The following is a 17,966-nucleotide window of genomic DNA, read 5'->3' on the forward strand; positions in this document are numbered from 1 at the left end:
TTAGAGTAAGGGAGATGTACATTTTCAAAGTCAGGTATCTTTAAAAAAGCTATACCATTTGTTCATCCAGTTATGATCACTAGTGGTCCTTATGTTAGGAGGCATAGCAAGTCTGTATGTAATGTTCAAATCTGGGTCCCCACCAGGAAAGCACAAGGCCACAATGGACTCCCAATTTGATGTTCTTCCTCTCAATTTGATGCTAACCCTAAATGATCTCATGACTAGCAGGATAAATCCTCTGGGTATAGCTGGTAGCCTTTACTATATCTAAATCAAAGCAACAAAGAATTTCCCTAACAGTTCCTGTGAAAATACCATTTCATGTTGTATAAACAATCATCAATCAAAATATTTATAGACATCAAATGTCAACTGAAAAGCACCAAATCAGAACTTGGTAGATATATGCCTATTCAAGCAGGAACTTCATGCATTGAAGCCAAGATCCAAAGGAGGAATCTCAGAGCAGAAATTTCCTCTATAGTTTTCTGATTTATTCAGAGAAGCATATTAGTGCACGTAAAAATGTTTAATGTATCAACATTCTAGAAGAGTTTTTTGTTAGTTTTTAGTTAAGTTTCTTTAAGTAAAGCCAAGAATATAGACTATTCATACAGCAGTGAGCGAATGGGACCTCATTTAAAAAAAAAAAGCCTTCAACACCTACAATTAAGCATCTTGTTCTAAATGTTGTAACAGTTGCACGGCATTTCAATAACTGTGCTTTACAGAACTGCTGTTGTGCTAACTTTATGTACATCTGACCAGAACTACTAAAGCTTATATGAGAAGTAAAGTTAATAATCAGAAAAATGTTGGCAAACGTGCAAACCCAAATTGTAAAAATATTTTATATTTTCTTTAAGCTATCACATTAACTTCTTCTCAAGTTATGATTCTATCTTTAAATGAAGATTCAATTTCTAAAGTTTCTTGGAAAGAATTTGCAAACATTTGGATAAATACCATTTACCAAGCATCAAAAAGCCCTTGATATTCTCTTCTAGGATGATACCGATTCTGACTTGTACCTCATAATTTGCAAGTAGGGAACCTGTGTGACTTACCCTATTGAAGCAGTGTTCATGGTTGGGGCCATAGAAATGCTGGAGACATCTCACATTGTTTTTGTTGACGATCTTGTTGAAGAACTCATTGACATATTTGACAGGGAATGCACAGACAGCGGAGCGATTCATTGGTTCTGAGGAATCTGGCTTGCTTTGTGCAAACACCCCATAGAGAATGTCATCATTCAGGTTAGCACCTATTTGCTTAGCGAGCTGAGCCCCAGGCTTACTGACATACGCAGCTTGGAGAATATTAAATACTTCCTGCTTTGTGGATCTCTTTCTTCTCTTTTCTGTCAGAATACACTCCAGAGGCATTTCCATGTATGAATGCAATCCAGAGTCTGTGGAACAGAACCTGATTATTCTTGTGTGAAAAGTCTGAGCATCTAGAGTTTCCTTTTGGACCGTCAAAAAGTATATAAAATGGTTGCTTTCAAAGGCATGGACATACTTAATGGGGTAGGAATCTTGGAGTTCAGGTAGAACATCAATATAAGATTGGTCTGTCAAAAACTTAAAACCATCTTGCGTTTCCTTGAGCCTTCTCACCGATATCGAGTGCAATGAATGATCTGGAAGGTAAGAAGAATTTATGGTATTGCCCACGAAGAAGTTGATGAATCGCTCCTTTTCAGACAGCAGGACTTTGGTTCCCAGGGCACTCACCACACAGTCAGGACATTGGCTGGTCTCTTCATCTGCCTGAGGAGAGTACATGCAGTGAACCTCTGACTCTATGTCCGCAGTATTGTTGGGTGGAAGGACGTGTCGCTGGCAGGTCCCTCTGTGGACACTGCCACAGCTAATGAGTTGATCATCATAGTACGTGTCAACAAGCAGAGCCATGTTGATGTTATCTTTCCAAACACCCCCTGATAAATTGGCTTTGTGGATGCAGTCCTGACATGGGAAACAATCTGGGTGTTCCAGCACAGGCCCAGTCTTGTACTCAGCAACCTTCTGAAGGTCTTTGTCATTTAAAACGTAAATGTAGTTAACGGCACCGAGGTAAATGTGATGTTTGTGCAAAACAACATTCTGAATGGATGTTTCTGCAGTGAAGTTAGGAAGCTGATACTGCATGTTCACATTCATCCTGGACTTTACTAGTGCCTCTTTACACTCCCCATCGCTCTTCTGCACGAAGGTAAACAGAAATACAAGAATGCCAGGTGCAAGCACAGCAGGAGACTTCATGGTGAGAATTTTATCTGCCAAAAGACGGTCAAGGCGAGAGCGATTTAGTTGTCATTAGAAACAAAGAAGAAGAAACTGAGAGAACTATACCAGTTAGACTATTACAAACAAATCTTCCTAACTGGAATTCTTACAGTGAGTAAAAACAAAAAACTCTAGCTGGCTTCACATAAAGATGCATTGTGCAGTTGGACATGACTTTACACAGTTTTAATTTTAGAACTCAAGCCACGAACAAGTAATTTTAGAGAACCATTATAAGATGCAAACAATGCTCTGTATTAAGAACAATACAACAACTAAGTTAGACTCATTCAGCAGTGAAGTCAGAAAAACAGCACATTTCTTTCTTAACCCCTTGCTGGTTGTTTCATGTGGTTTAATATCTGTGGTTAATGACTAGGGTGATATTTAAACTTTCTCAGTTAGTCAAGTAAAGGAACTGTGGTTCAGATTCATTTACTCTACAAATCACAGCAGGCATTGTTTCCTTGGGAGCATGTAGAATTACTAAGCTAAATTTAGCTTCCTTTTGGAAGAAAACAATCATAAATTCTAGAAGCAATATGATCACATGCTGTTTATAGGATTTTGTGTGCAGAGAAAAGGTATGGTTATAATTTGGCTATAATTGACCTATTGTTTTGGATAGACAAATGCTTAACTTAATGTAAGATCACTGGGAATGTAAAAACAGCAAGCTAAAAATGTATAAAATATAATCTTTAGGACTAAAGTGCTGGAATTATTTCTCAGGGAAAAACAACATATTGTTCATTACCAAGTCAAAAGCTATTTAGTTAAAAGAACGTTATTTTGACATTCCATTTTATGTGCATGGACAGTATTTCTACTAGGAAGCATGAGTGGACTTGTTATTCAGGTTTTAAAAACTTAAGGTGCACACTGTGAGTTCTACTTATAATAGTTACAGGCAGGGTTGGAAAAGAGAGGCCTTAGAAGGAACAGAAACCAAATAGCTACTACTTCACCTTCATTTTTAAAAATGTGTAATTCTGACAGGACAAAAGGAGTCTCTAAAAACATACTGGGCATTGTAATTATGCCAAAGACCAACTCGAGGTCCATAAAAACACAACAGAATTCACTGTGCATGGTTCTGTGCTTGCATTTTGGGAAATGGAACATGGCACTTACCCGTCAGTGAACTTACACTGAAGCTGAGATATGATACACATATGCAAATTACTATAGTACATGCTATTATGACTTTCTGTATAACAAAAACCAGAAGCTAAAAGCATCAAGACAGCAAAGTATGGCCTGTACTTGGGATTACTATGATCATGAGAAATATGGACAAGTCTAACACGTTTGAGATCCAGAAGAAAAGGACAATGCCTGTTTGGCTCATCACTTCATCTCATGGGCTTCATATAGAGCCTAGAATGAAGAAGGTGTTCAATAAACATATGTTGAATAAATGAGTGAATAAAAATTAAACAGTAAGTTTAAAGTCACAGAACAGATAAGTGTAGTAGCCAGAAGCTGAATCCAAATCTTATTGATTCCAAAATTAAAGATAATTTTATCCTACCAAATTGACAGGAATTACAGGCATTATTTAGGAGATAATAGAAAGTCACTGAAGGATTCTGAGGTAGAGAGTCATCTGAGCAAGGTTTTACTCTAGGAAGATTGATCTGGAGGCAAAGTGACTTAGAGCAGGTAGAACCTGGCAATGAGAAGGCCAGACAGGTATTATAGCCCACAACCAGGTAAAAAGGCCAGAAGCAAGATGGTGGCCCCCAAAATAGAAAGGAAGGGATGAGTGAGAGTTATTTGAACAAATAAGATTTGACACCTAAATTGGTGAAGCACAAAAGACAAGGTAAAGGATAAGCAGTGTAATCTGGAAAAAAGTGGAATGGAACAAATTACAAAGCTAGGGTAGTCAGCAGGAGGAAGTTAGGCTAAAGATCGAAGAATATGATAAGCTGACTTTAAACATGCTGAGTTTGACGTGTTGTTGAGAAATGAGTGAAAATGATCTACTACAGGGATGACTAATAGGTTTTACGCTGTTTACCAGTAAGCAGGTGTCTGAAGTAAGTGAAGAATGAAGATTCCAAGCAGATAGCATTAGTACCAAGCGACAAAGGAGAATAATGAAAATTCTGAGAAGCCTGCTCATACTGAGAAAGTAGCGCAATTGGTCTTGGGTGAGATAATATCCCTCTTAGATGAGACAGAGGCGAGCAGAAGCATGAGTGCCAAGTATCTGTCATCTCTGCATTAGAAAGAATGAAACTCCAGAACTTGATCTTAGTGGGATAAATGGGATTGTAATTGAAATAGAAACAAACTCTGCATGTTATTTGCACAGAAGTGATGGTTAATATCAAGAATGACTATGTTCCTGGAGGGACGAGGTGAAGGAAGAGAAGACAAATGAACCAGGTCTTGACAATATGCACACTGGAAAAACTAGAGAAGGAGTCAAGGAAGGTAAGTTAGTTCAGGGAGGTGTCAAGAGAGCCAATATTGCGCTGTGTCACAGAAGGTGGGTGAAAGGCTCAGGAAAGTGGATGTAATCCATACAAAAGCTACTTGTTGACCTTCACAAGAGTACTTTCAGTAGATTCAACAGTGTTAGACACTGAATTGAAAGGGAATGTGTGATGAGGAGGTAGAATGCTTGTCAAAGGAAGGACAATGAGGGTTGAGGGGACTTTAATTTGTAGGAAAGACACACACTCATTTGTAGGTCTCTTTTCCTTCTAACATTTGTTGGGTATTTACTAAAGGCCAGACACTGTGGTAGATGCTGGGAATACAGAACACGGTACCTTTCCTGGAAACCTCACAGTCACTTGGTAGAGGCATGGGGTTGACAGAAATTATGGCAGTTTGTAGGAAGGGCAAACAACCATACTGGAAATGATGCTAGAATTGAGTCTTGAAGGACAGCGAGGAATGGAAATTTCTAGTGGGAGAGCCATTTGTGCAAAGATTCAGTGGCAAGAGAGAGTATGTGACACAATCAGGAGAAATACAAGTAGTTTAACCTAGAGAAGTGCGGAAAACAAAAAGGGCAAATGAGGGAGATAAAAGTACTTGATCAACATTCCAAGGGAGCAAAAGGAGGCATTTCCAAGAGCCCTGAAATGTGAGAGAAGCCTCTCTTTCTGAGACAACAGGAGAGGATGAGATGTCAGATAAAGATATAGGGACATTTAAGGAGTTTAGGGCATATGATCTCAATATCTAAAAATAAATTAGGGTATATGATCATCTGCTGAAATTGATGGATACAGAGGAGTGACCAGGGACTTCAGGGTGTAGGAGAAAGTTTAGAATATCTACAGCAGGGCATGAAAACTGAGGTCAGCAAGAAATGAAAGAAAGGATTGTATAGTAGCTTTTAGAGCTTCCTGAAGATAAGACACAATGTATATGACTTCCTCTTCACATTCATGAGATATGGAAAAAAACCAAGAAAGAAGGTTAAGGACACAATGATTTTCAGAATCCAAGTGAAGGTATCTGATTAGGGGATATAGGCTTTAAAGGCTACAAAATTATAGTTGGACCAGAGGGCAAGGCAGAGCTTCAATAAGGAATAAACCATGTAATAGTAAAAATAACAATAACATGTACTCAGTGCCTACACCATGTGCCAGGCATTCTGCTGAACCTCTGATATGCTCTTCATAAACCCCTGTGACGTAGGAAGTATTACTATTCTCAATTTCTAGACAAGCAAACTTGCCAAAAGTCACACAGAACCAGATTTGGTCCCACATCTGGCTGACAGGAATCTGTAGAGTCTGTTGAATGCCTCACTAACACTGAAGCAGCTTCCTGAGCTAAGAGGGAGAGTGCACCGGAGCAGAAGCGAGACAGAGCTCTGGTTCTGGCCCTTTCCCTCTCTAGTTGTGCGACTTTAGGCAATTCATTCACTCACCTCTGAGTCCCAGGGTCCAATGGCCTCACATGACTGCTCTAAGTATCAAAAAGAGATCTCATCTTTGAAAGCAATTTGCTCAGTTACATAGCATATGTGTGTGTGTGTATACATATATATATATATAAAACTATGTGATTCTTACAAGTGTACATATATTTATAAACATACATAAATGTGCTGTTTTTGTATATAATTCTCATTAATTTGAAATATACTAGAAAATTTTTGGCACTGGTGGTGGGAGTAGCAGGGATTGTTAAGAAAAGGATTCAAGACAAGTTGTCCTATTAGAGGACAATACAAACTACAAATATGTGCCTAAACCTTCTAGAATATATTACGTAGAAAAATTAAATGCAATTCTCAAAATGGTATCACTGTATCTCCTGAAATTGAAAATATTAGTCTAATACACAATTTATCACTGTATTTTCTCTAGAAAACTAATAAGGGAAGAATATAAATGAACTATCACTGCCAAAGGAACAAAAAAAGCACTACAACCAAATTGCATCTTAATTGATGCCCATTAATAGTGAGGAGTGAGAATGACTTTTTTCTTCTAGGCTTTTTGAGGGAGCCTTCAAAACGATCATTTAAAAAAAATCTGAGGTATTATATTATGTTTAAAAAACAGGTTCATATCTTAAGGTTGGCATGTCTTTCACGATACTAAATCTCAATCAACTAGAATCCAAGAAAATATACAAACACATTAACGGGTTTCTTTGTTATCTTGCTTAGTGAGATGGCAAATCATAAGAAAACCAGTAGGGAAGGAGGAAAAAAAAAATCTATTTAACGAAAAAACCATGCAGAATACCCCTGGAGTTAGTAACTCAGTCTCTTATACTTTCTTTTTTTTTTTTTTCTTATACTTTCTTTACATTCTCTTGATAGCAAATAGTGATGCAGTTTTTCAGGTTGAGAAATCATAGAAAGGTTAATTTTTAAAAAATTTATTAAAGCAAAAATACAGGACTAGGGCCCATGTCAACAGAATTTTAAATTAAAACATGGGTTTCTGTTTACTCCTCAGATAAAAAGAAAACAAACATCCTGTTTTACTGATCATTCCAATTAAGGTCCCCATTAATGACGGTGTGTATTGGTCAGATTAGATCTTCTCCAGGAAATGTTTGTGTCCTTCACAAGTAGTGGAGGAATACTTCTGGAAATATATGTTGCTGAGTCATACACTCTGATATTGCTGCCAGTTAACTTATATCTGAGTGATTGAGTGCACAGGCTCTGGAGACAGACTGCAGGATTTGAGTCCATTCACTGTCTATGTGACCTTGGGTAAATCTTTCTGAGCATCTATTTTCTCATCTGAAATATGGGAGTGATTACAGCACCTGTCTCTTGTGATGGTCACTCTGAGAGGGGGATTCAGTGAATAAATGCTTATAAACCCCTACGAGCAGTGCTTGGCACACAGTAAGCCAATACATATCTCTATTATTGTTTGTTCACGTGCTCAACTAATACTTTTCGACCATGTAGTGTATTCCAGATGCTGTGCAGAGTGCTGAAGATACAAAAATAAGTAAAACACTTTCAAATTGTGAGATCTCAAATTAGTCAAGGAAGCCAACAGACGACAGTTTATTTATTTATTTATTTATTTATTTTTAAATTTTTAAAATTTATTTATTTATTTTTTTCAGTGGGTTTTGTCATACATTGACATAAGGAATCGGGTGGAGAGGGAGGGGGGAGGGGGGATCGGGATGGGGAATACGTGTAAATCTATTGCTGATTCATGTCAATGTATGACAAAACAGACGACAGTTTAAACTCAACATGGAAATGTCTATGGGAGGCCCTCAAGGGAAAATTAGCCAGGTTAAGGGAGTCAGGCAGGTCTACCAGTCAATCAGTCGTGGTCCTTTCCTCACAGCGCACTCACAATAGTGAAGCTCAGCACGCGGTTGGGGGGCATTACCCTGAGTTTTGGTTGTGGCAGTACAGCTACATAGTTAGGTGTACGACCCCAAAGCACTCACCCAGTTCCTTTGGCTTTAGCTGCTTTCTTATTTGCAAAATTATAGTGCTGAACAAGTTGTGTGACGGAGTCCTCTGGAAACAGCTAATGGGAGCTTATCGTGTGCATCTCTTCCCAACTCATGTTCAGTGACTTCATCTTGGTAGTTTCATATCGGCCGTGGTGGGAGTATTTACACCATAGAAGTTGGCAAACACTACAAATCAGAGCTTTCCCCCCACGGAGGAATGGTTATTAAATACCTACAAGCATAACCCTGGGTTGAACTGATGAACTTTTGAAGTATATTCCAACTCTAATAATATTCAACTCTGAGACTGCTTTTCTACAACTATGTTTTACTCCAATGCCATTGAATTGGCATTTCTTTTCCTTCTCTATCATCTGCCAGATCAGGCTGTGTGAGCAATTTTAATATTTATGTTGGGAGTGACTCCAAAAATACTTTCATCTTTCATATATTTTTGCCTTGATATATTTATTCCTGTGATATGCTTGGATCAGGCTTTCAATATAAAATGTCTTTTTACTGTTTGCTTTTTCTTTCTTTCTGAAATAGTGCTGGCCATTTAACCAACTTTGAGTTTCTTACTAAAAGGAACACGTAAAGATGATTCAAACAGACTGACTAATTCATTCTCTTAAAATGTCATGCACATAGCAGGTGAAACTGAATCATTCATAAAACATTTCTTTATTTCTTTTCAGTTGATAGTTAAGATAATCTCACTGGCAACATATTTCCTGGGAGTGATTATCTCAATGGCACCTTTGTCATTAAAGTTTTGGTATTTAGGGGTATTTCCTTTAAAGAGGACTGCTCTATTAGCTACAAATACTAGCTTAACCGAAAGGTAATACCACCTACTCAACTCTGTATGCCATCTATCTACCTCTAGTTTTCTCATCTGGAGAAGGAAATGGCAACCCACTCCAGTACTCTTGCCTGGAAACTCCCATGGATGGAGGAGCTGAGTGGGCTACCGCCTATGGGGTTGCACAGAGTCGAACACGACTGAAGCAACTTAGCAGCAGCAGCAGCAGTAGCAGTTTTCTCATTTATTGTAACGTGCTTACATTGGGCTTTTCATGCCCTAGAAATCTAGAAATATACTTAATTCTCTAAGAATTCATTAACTATCTGTGCCTATCACCATTACTACTGTCACCATCACTGTCCTCATCAACAAAAACTTGTCTCAAAGCATATGCCTGTGTTGTGAAAGTCACTCAGTCATGTCCGACTCTTTGCAACCCCATGGACTGTAGCCCACTAGGCTCCTCTTTCCATGGAATTCTCTAGGCCAGAATACAGGAGTGGGTAGTCGTTCCGTTTTCCAGGGGATAGTCCCAACCCAGGGATAGCCTCCAGGTCTCCTGCACTGCAGGCAAATTCTTTACTGTCTGTGCCACAGGAAGCCCCTATGTTGTAAGCAAGTACTGATGCCTCGTGAAAAAATATGACAGGTGTTATGGAATAGGTTTTGTAAGGGAGATACTTTTAAAACTTTGAAATGGGTAAATTTGCTTTCTTTAGAAATTCTCTTAGAAATCATAATATTTTATAACTATATAGTCAGTGCTTTATAGTTTACAAGATTCGGTCCCTTATATAAATTCTTCTAATCTGAATGTTTTCTTAGAAGGTAAGCATTGCTCATGTTTTTTTAAGGAAAATGGAAAAATCCCATGTTTTTATGAAAAAATTGAGATTCAAAGAGGATAAAATATTATCTAAAATATGAAAAACATGCAATCTAGTTTTTATAAGTATATTTCTATTTAAAAAAATATGATGCTTATTTGGACTGTTTCAAATTATATGTATTTCCTGGAAAACATTTCTGTTCTAAAGGCACAATATTTTGAAAAAATTTTCTGTATTTACTTGCACAGCCCCGACTCGCTCTACTACTGGCAACTGTTTTGAAAACTCTCCCCTATCTGATGGGGCTGTCAATCACCTCCTCACCTGAAGGTGAGCTTGCAAACCAGGCTGGTCTGTTAGTGAATTCTATTCCTTTGACCCAGAGCCTGGTCAGGGGTGAGCATGTGACTAAAGCAAGGCAACCAGAGTCTTTGGGGCTTAATATAGATACTGGGAGGAGATCTCTCTCTCTCTTAAAGATCACCAGCCCAAAATTTGTAGTGTTTGATGACCATTTTGTCACTGTGTGGAAAAAGCCTGTCTCGGCGTGAAAATGACCCAAGGAATAGAACATCCTAGACATGGAGAAAGGCAAGTCACTAGTGCTGTTGCTGAAGTATCCATTTCTACTGGGTCTTCTTCAGCTAATAAGAACCAGTAAATTTTTCCTTTCCTCCTTTCTCTCTTTTTTTTATCAGCAGTTTCATTGGGATTTTTTTATTTCTTGTGCCCGAAGAAGTCTTGACCAAATAATGTCTACTCGAAGATTCTACAAACTTGTGAATTCAAACTCAAGTGCACAAAAGAAGCCATATAAAATATTCAAGTAACTGGAAAAGATGGTTTCTTTATTTACTTGAATAATTAAGTATTTCATTCTGCATTTGGAAAGTATCTTCTAGTTAAAATTTCTGAGGTGCTATCATAGCTTTTATCCTGCTCTATAGTTTCAAATTCTTCCTCAATATTTTAACATAAAAACAGAAATAATCTATTTGATAGAAATATTTCTATCAAAGATAGAAATAATGTATCTAAGTGAAGAGTCAGGATATAAAAACTAGAAAACACTTCAATCCTGCTTTTAAGTGTATAAAAGGGATTTATGATGATGGAAAATGGCTGAGGTCCCATATTAAGGAAATTGCAGTCATAAAAACAGTTATGGCTAAATTCTCCAGGATGACTTACCAGAGTGAAATACTAAGGAAAATTCTTAGCCTTTTCTACATTTATATATTATTTTCATTAATTTAAAAAAGGGTGCCCATAAAAACAAAGTCAAGGAAAGAAGATCCCAATAGGAGATTCCTGATGACATTTAAAATATTGTATTTATAAACACTCATTACTTATGAAGTCATAGCTTATCAAATATTAATCGAATATTTGTGAGCTCCCATTGTATACCATGCCCCTGTATAAATAGAGAGTTTCTACCCTCAAAAAGTGTGTAGTCTGTGGGTTTGAAGACAGTAAGATAAATGCTAAAAATCTAAATGTGAAACCTAAATTGAAAAGTGGCAAATCTACTGGATTGTTGAAATAGCAAATTTTAAAACATGCCTTATGGAACATTTAATTCTTAGGTCTAAAGTTTTAACACTTAAGTGTTATTATCATCAAAAAACCTAAGCTGACTTCAGAAAGATAAAATAATATATGTCAAAAATCCTTTCCAGTGTAGCCAGACACTACCTTGACGATGATTTCTAACAGTAAGTCAAAAAGACCTAAGGAGTCTTCATGATTTTTCCCCACAAGACTACTCTTTTATATGACCACATTTAAATGAGTCAAAATACACATGATTTAATTTTATGTCTAATATTTACAGACTATTTTGCTTGACAGCATTGTTCCCAATAACTCATAAGCCTTCTGGAGAAGAGGGTGTGTGTAGTGGAGAGAGTATAGGCTTCGGGGTCATCACACTTCAATGTGATGCGAATCTGGGCTTTACCATTTACATACCTTCTGACCCCGAGTGTCAGTTTCTTCATCTAAAACATGGGAATAATAAGGGTACACATCCATGGGTTGGACAGGAGGGTTAAAGATAAATTATGAGACACTGGAATTTGGCATTCAATAAATGCTGCTTTTATGCTCATCTTCCTAAGTTGTGTCTTAGCCAGTTTCTGCCTACCCTCATCAAAAATGAGGAACTTGGCATAGTCCACTGGGTGAGCCCACTCCAAATACCTGCCGACTGTTTCATCACCTTAGCCCTCTCATCCACAGTTTAAATAGTGTTATTTCTTATTTTTCCACCCTTTGGCCATCTTGTGGTTTTCCTCTAAAGCTACTTCAAGTTCCTGAAGTCCTTCTTAAATTGTACTCTAAGACAAAGGCCACTGTAAGGGCCTTCCACACTAACATAGAATAACAAACAAGGAACTGGTGTGTGTGTGTATGTGTGTTAGTCGCTCAGTTGTGTCCGACTCTTTGCGACCCCATGGACTGTAACCCACCAGGTTCTTCTGTCCATGGAATTCCCCAGGCAAGAATACTGGAGTGGGTTGCCATTTCCTTCTCTAGGAAGGAACTATTACTTTACCTCTTTAAAGAAAAGTAAATCCATATCACCACTGAGGCTTAGCTAAACATACAGAATGTTTAATTAAATTGAATTTCATGTTAATCAATGAATAAAATTTTAGTACAATTATGTCCCATGAATGTATACGACATGACAGTATGAGTTGTAAGCAAACAGAGAAAAATAAGGGACCAATTACTGTTTTTATTAACAGAACTTAGATTGAAACTATTTTGGCCAAACCTATCTATCTGTTGGAGTAGAACAGTACTTTTTAGGTTTTTATAGCACACATATGTTGCAAAAGTGCATACTTTTTTTGGGGGTTGTTGTTGCTGTTTTGATGCTGTGTGTCTAAAATATGCTGTTTTTGAAGTGATTATCAAGGTAACCTGTTCATAACAGGTGGTTGTAAATATCCTGTGAAGATATAACCATGTAAAAGTAAAGGTTTTTTTTCCCCTAAAAATCAAGGAAAAGATTTGTGTGCTTATTACAGTCTACATGGCAACCTGTCACTGACATGAGATTTCTGAAACAGAAAAAGAATTCCTATATTTATTAGCATACTTTATTTATAATAAAAAGCTTATTGAAATTCATATATAGGTTTCTGTAGGAGAAAATAAACATGGCACAAAATGATTTTAATGTGTTATAAATATTATTTTGGTGGCTGCTCTAAACAATTACTCTTGATTATTACACAAATGTTTCTTTGAAAGAGACCCAAACAGTGCTCTTACTCAGATTTTTATCTAATACTGTATCCCTTCTTGCAATAAACATTTTAAAAGTTGAAAATGGCTGAATCATTTCACAAGAAAAAGCCAACTTGCATTTTCCAGCTATAACATATGATTGAGATTATTGTTCAACTCTGATATGATACTAATAAAGATAAAAAGAACTGAATTCCATTATATTCTCAAGATTATCCTTCACACAGCCTTACTCTGTTAGTAAATATCTTTAAGACTGGCTGAAAGTATTCAACTTCTGGGAATTAAGAATAAATGGACATTTGTTTTATCATTGTGCATATTGTTAAAAAGTCCTGTTCAGAAAATACATTGAACTGTCAGCATCTTGATTGATGGACAGCCTTTGTCCCATTAATAAGCTGTAGGTCAGGTAAGAATGTTTCACTGCCTTTGAAAATGTGAAGATTAAACTTTCAATATTAAAGTGCTAAGATTCTTGAAATCCCATAAAACTATTTAAAAATATTTTTCGGCCTAATGGAAAGACGCAATTTTATAGTTCAGATTGTGCAGAAGGGCTATCAGATTTTGTTCAATTAATCCAGAAATCCTGAATAACTCAAACCCACAGGTCACATTTGAGAAACATCTAAGTACACGAATTAAATTAAAAAAAAAAATAGCTTAGCAATCTTCTCCGGTTGCACTCAATTACAGGATTTGATTAGGATGAACCTGACTGAACGACCGGTCTGCATGTGAACCACTGAAGGGAGACACGGAGAGGAAGCCGGCACATTACTCATTAATGAATCAGACATCTCCCTCCCTCAGTGGTTGAAAATGCTCTCAGTATAACACAGTGAATTCCAAATGGGGAGAAGTGTGCTCAGGAGTGAGTTTATATAACTGATTAATCTCTTCCGGTGTTACCTAGAGCAGAAATCAAATGCCTGGAGAGGAAGGCTGGTGTGAGCGGGCCTATTCATGCCATGGCCACTGTCACATAGAGAGAGCGCAGCATCCAGGGCAAAACAGAGGAGACACATAAAAATGCCAAAGGCCAGGCTGTGACCCTGAAATATGGAGTGGTCAAGCGAGGGGGGTGCTCCACTTTACCACTGTTTGCACTTAGTTCTTAGGGTAAGTCTGAATTTCATTTTGCTCACACATGAGAACTTTTCTGGAAATCAAAGTTACCAAGTAGACTCCCTGGCAGTGAAGTGAACCAGGGACACTTTTCAAGGTGAATTTTGTCAATATATAACATTTTCTTTTCAGGCAAAGTATAGAAAAGCTTTTAGAAAACATGAAAATAATGTGAACGGAAGAAATAACAAAACTGGCCACATTTTGTATAAATGTGGGTTCCTTGGTAAAAATAACACAATTCTGTGTTGAGAGAAAACAGCGTGTAAATATCACTACACTGAGATCAATAATCAGAGAATAAAAGATCCAAATAAAACCTTCCACAGAAATCTTAAATACTTTTAAATAAAGAATGCCAAACAAAGCAATCCTCGTAAAAATAGAACAGAACAGAAAAGTAAGAACAGAATCCAATATCTGAACCTCAGTAAACACTCTGCATCTTTGAAAAATCAATAAACCAAAAGGTTAGGACAACTTATAAACAAGTGTGCTCAGGATTGCATTTATATAACTGATCAAGGAAAAATAATTCAGAGCAGCATATGTGTGTTTGAGGGAGAGAAACAGAGAAAAGAGGTCAAGATATCAAAAAACTTGCTAACCATACAGGGGCTGCCCACTGCTTGGCAGTGCCAGCCTCCTGTCCCACACACTGCCCTCTGGGCTGTGCATTCCAGATGGGTGCGCATCTCTGGAGGAATATAGGGAAGGAGAGCTAACCACGGTAAAGGTGGGGCCACAGAGTATTTCAGAGTGAAGGTATCACTATACCGGATAAGCTGGAGCTGCGAAGGGACAGTCAAGGCAGGAGACAGATACTCTGCACAGAGACAACACCTATGCAGGCGCCGTGGGGAGAATGTGCAGGGCTGTTTAAGATGCTGTACCTGGCACAGAAGCTGTGTGGGCTGGGCTAGGTGTGGTTGAAGTTGGAAGGTTAGGTGGGGCACATCACAGAACGTCTTACACATCCTGCTGAGGAGTCTGCTCTCTTTTAGTAGTGGAGTCCCTCAGAAATTTTAATCAGGACATGGAAACCAGCCTACTTATAACTGTTATTAGACAACTTTGGTGACAGTGTGGTGAATGGATTGGAGGGGAGAGGAGCTAGAGGCCAGAAGACATAACAGAAGGTCACTGCATCTTCCCAGGCAATAGAGGATGAAGACTTCCAATAAAGCAAAGACTCCTAGATCTGTATCCTTCTCTCTTTATGTCCAGAGAGTCCAGAAGTCCATCTCTCAAGCATAAGCTTTGTATGTTTGACAGCTACTTTTTAGAAAGTACTTATTTATTGGCTGTGTCCTCATTGCTATGTGGAATTTTTCTCTAGTTGTGATGCATGGGCTCCTAGTCGCAGTGGCTTCTCTTGTTGCGGAGCATGGGCTCTAGGGCACACGGGCTCAGTAGTTGCATTTCTTGGGCTCTAGAGTACAGTCTCAATAGGTGTGGCTCACAAGCTTAGTTGCTCTGAGGCATGTGGGATCTTTCTGGATCAGGGATCGAACCCGCGTCTCCTGCATTGGCTGGCGGATTCTTTACCACTGAGCCACCACGGAAGTCTTGTTCAATAGCTATTTAAGACTAAATTTGACAAATATTTATTGAGAGCCTAATATATGCAAGATGTGTGGGGGTATATCAGTAGACAAAACAAATATGTCTGCTGTCGTGGAATGTACTTTGTGGCAGGTGGTTCCAGACAACAAATACATAAAGCAGTTAAATCAGTCATGTAGTATATTAGAAGCTGATGAATAAGTATTGAGAGAAAATGCAGGGCTCCATGAGAAAAGTATTCATATTGTTTGTTAAGTGTTCTCAACAAATAAAGCAGTTTCAGAATGTGAATAAAAGAAGTTGATGAATGTTACTGGCAAAAAAAAAAAAAACAAACAAAACCCAAAACAGCGTCAAAGGATGAAGAATGCACAGCACATGGGCCAGTAAGCCTGTACCTCAGTGACTAGGAGATTGTATCAGAAAAGACAAAGAATCAGAGCAAGCAGGACCTTGTAGTCTTGAGCTTGTATTGGAGTGAAATGTGAAGCCATCACAGAGTGGTGAACAAGGAAGTGATTATATTTTAATAGAATCACTTTGACTAGGTGTGAGAGATTTCCGGTGGCAGGGGGTGGGATAGCGCTAAAATGTGGATTGGGAAGCTGCTGTAATGCCCAGGTGAGTGATGGCGAAGAGAAAGGAATGAGGAGAGGTGACTGAATTCTGGTGATATTTTGAATGCAGAGCTAAAAGGATCTGCAGATGGATTTGGAGATGAGGTGTGTGAGGAAACAAGGAGTCAAGAACCAGCTAAGAGATTTTGGCTTTGGTAAAGGGGGAATGACTCTGCCCGTCACGACACTGAGCAGGACGGTGGGCCGAGTCTGGCACGGCTGTGTGAAGATGGGAAGTTTAGTTTTGTTCATGCTTGAGAAACTTCTTAGGCACCCAAAATGAGATACTGAGTTTGCAGTTGGATATTTGAGCCCTGGAGTTAAGGAGAAAGATCTGGACTAGAGACTGAAATTAGAAACCTGTCTGCATATTAATGGTATGAAAAACTGTGACATGAGTGAGACCACCAAGGGAAGGTGTGTAGGGAATGGAGAGAACTGTGTGCTGGGGCACATCAGCGCCAACAGGTTGGTGAAAAGGGGTGACTACAAAGGAGCAGTTTGATAGACCCTCTGGCACCTCCATCTACTCCCATGATACTTGTTCTGCTGTTCCATATCCTATCTCCATTCCCACATTCCCGTCATGCCTAATTCCTCCCTTCAGGCATTTTAAACACCTGTATCTATCCACCTGTATCTATTCCCAGGGCAGTATCACTTCTTGCTTGTATTTACTACTTCATCTTCCTTCTCCCTTCTTATCCCTGATCATCCATTCCCCAATGAAACAGATATCTTTCTAAAAAGATGGCCTGATTATATCATTTTTTATGTTTAAAAATAGATCAACTCCTTAGCACAGCTTAAAAGAAATGCATGATGTGGCTTCTGCCTAATTCTCCCACCTTGACACTTGCCATCACCTCCCTAGAAATCCAGGCTCCAGCCATCCTGTCTTTGTATGAATTGTTGAAGCAAGCCATGTGTTCTCCTACTCTGGGTTTCAGCATGTAGATCTCTCTTTATGGAACACCTCTGCCCTCACCTTCAACTGGTTAACTCTTACTGTCTCTTCAAGTCTCATCTTAGGAAACACTTTTAGGAAGCCTTCACCAATGCCTCTCTTACCCTCTAGGATGGGATTAGGAACTCTCCCAAGTGCTAATACATCAAACCTACCTTTCCCTTATCTAGACTTTATAATGTTGTATTGTAATTTACTTATTCATAACTCCCGCCAGGCTACAAGCTCCATCTTTAGCCCTTGGCATAGTGCCACTGGGCTTCCCAAGTAGCACCAGTGGTAAAGAGCCTGCCTGCCAATGCATGAGACTTTAGAGACACAGGTTCTATCCCTGGGTTGGGAAGATCCCCTGGAGGAGGGCATAGCAACCCACTCCAGTATTCCTGCCAGGAGAACCCCCATGGACAGAGCAGCCTGGTGGGCTACAGTCCACAGTGTGGCAAAGAGCTGGACATAACTGAGGCAGCTCAGCACAGCAGACAGTGTCATTCACGGCACTTTATAAGCATCTGTTGAAGAATAGATCATGGGATAAATTAATAAATGAAAGAATGATCCTAA

At 38.6% G+C, this 17,966-nt stretch overlaps 1 protein-coding gene across 2 annotated transcripts in view; it reads right to left on the bottom strand.

Annotated features, from left to right (window-relative positions):
• Nucleotides 1-17,966, bottom strand: part of MET (MET proto-oncogene, receptor tyrosine kinase) — a 112,245-nt gene that overhangs the window by 81,396 nt on the left and 12,883 nt on the right. For both annotated transcript variants that reach the window (XM_043872394.1, XM_043872393.1), the window contains exon 2: nucleotides 1,071-2,287. In XM_043872394.1, coding sequence (XP_043728329.1) covers nucleotides 1,071-2,273 — 1,203 coding nt within the window. In that variant the 5' untranslated portion in view covers nucleotides 2,274-2,287. The remainder of the gene's footprint in view (nucleotides 1-1,070; nucleotides 2,288-17,966) is intronic.

The sequence above is a fragment of the Cervus elaphus genome, chromosome 18 (genome assembly GCF_910594005.1).
Source record: "Cervus elaphus chromosome 18, mCerEla1.1, whole genome shotgun sequence".
In the NCBI taxonomy this organism is placed as follows: Eukaryota; Metazoa; Chordata; class Mammalia; order Artiodactyla; family Cervidae; genus Cervus; species Cervus elaphus.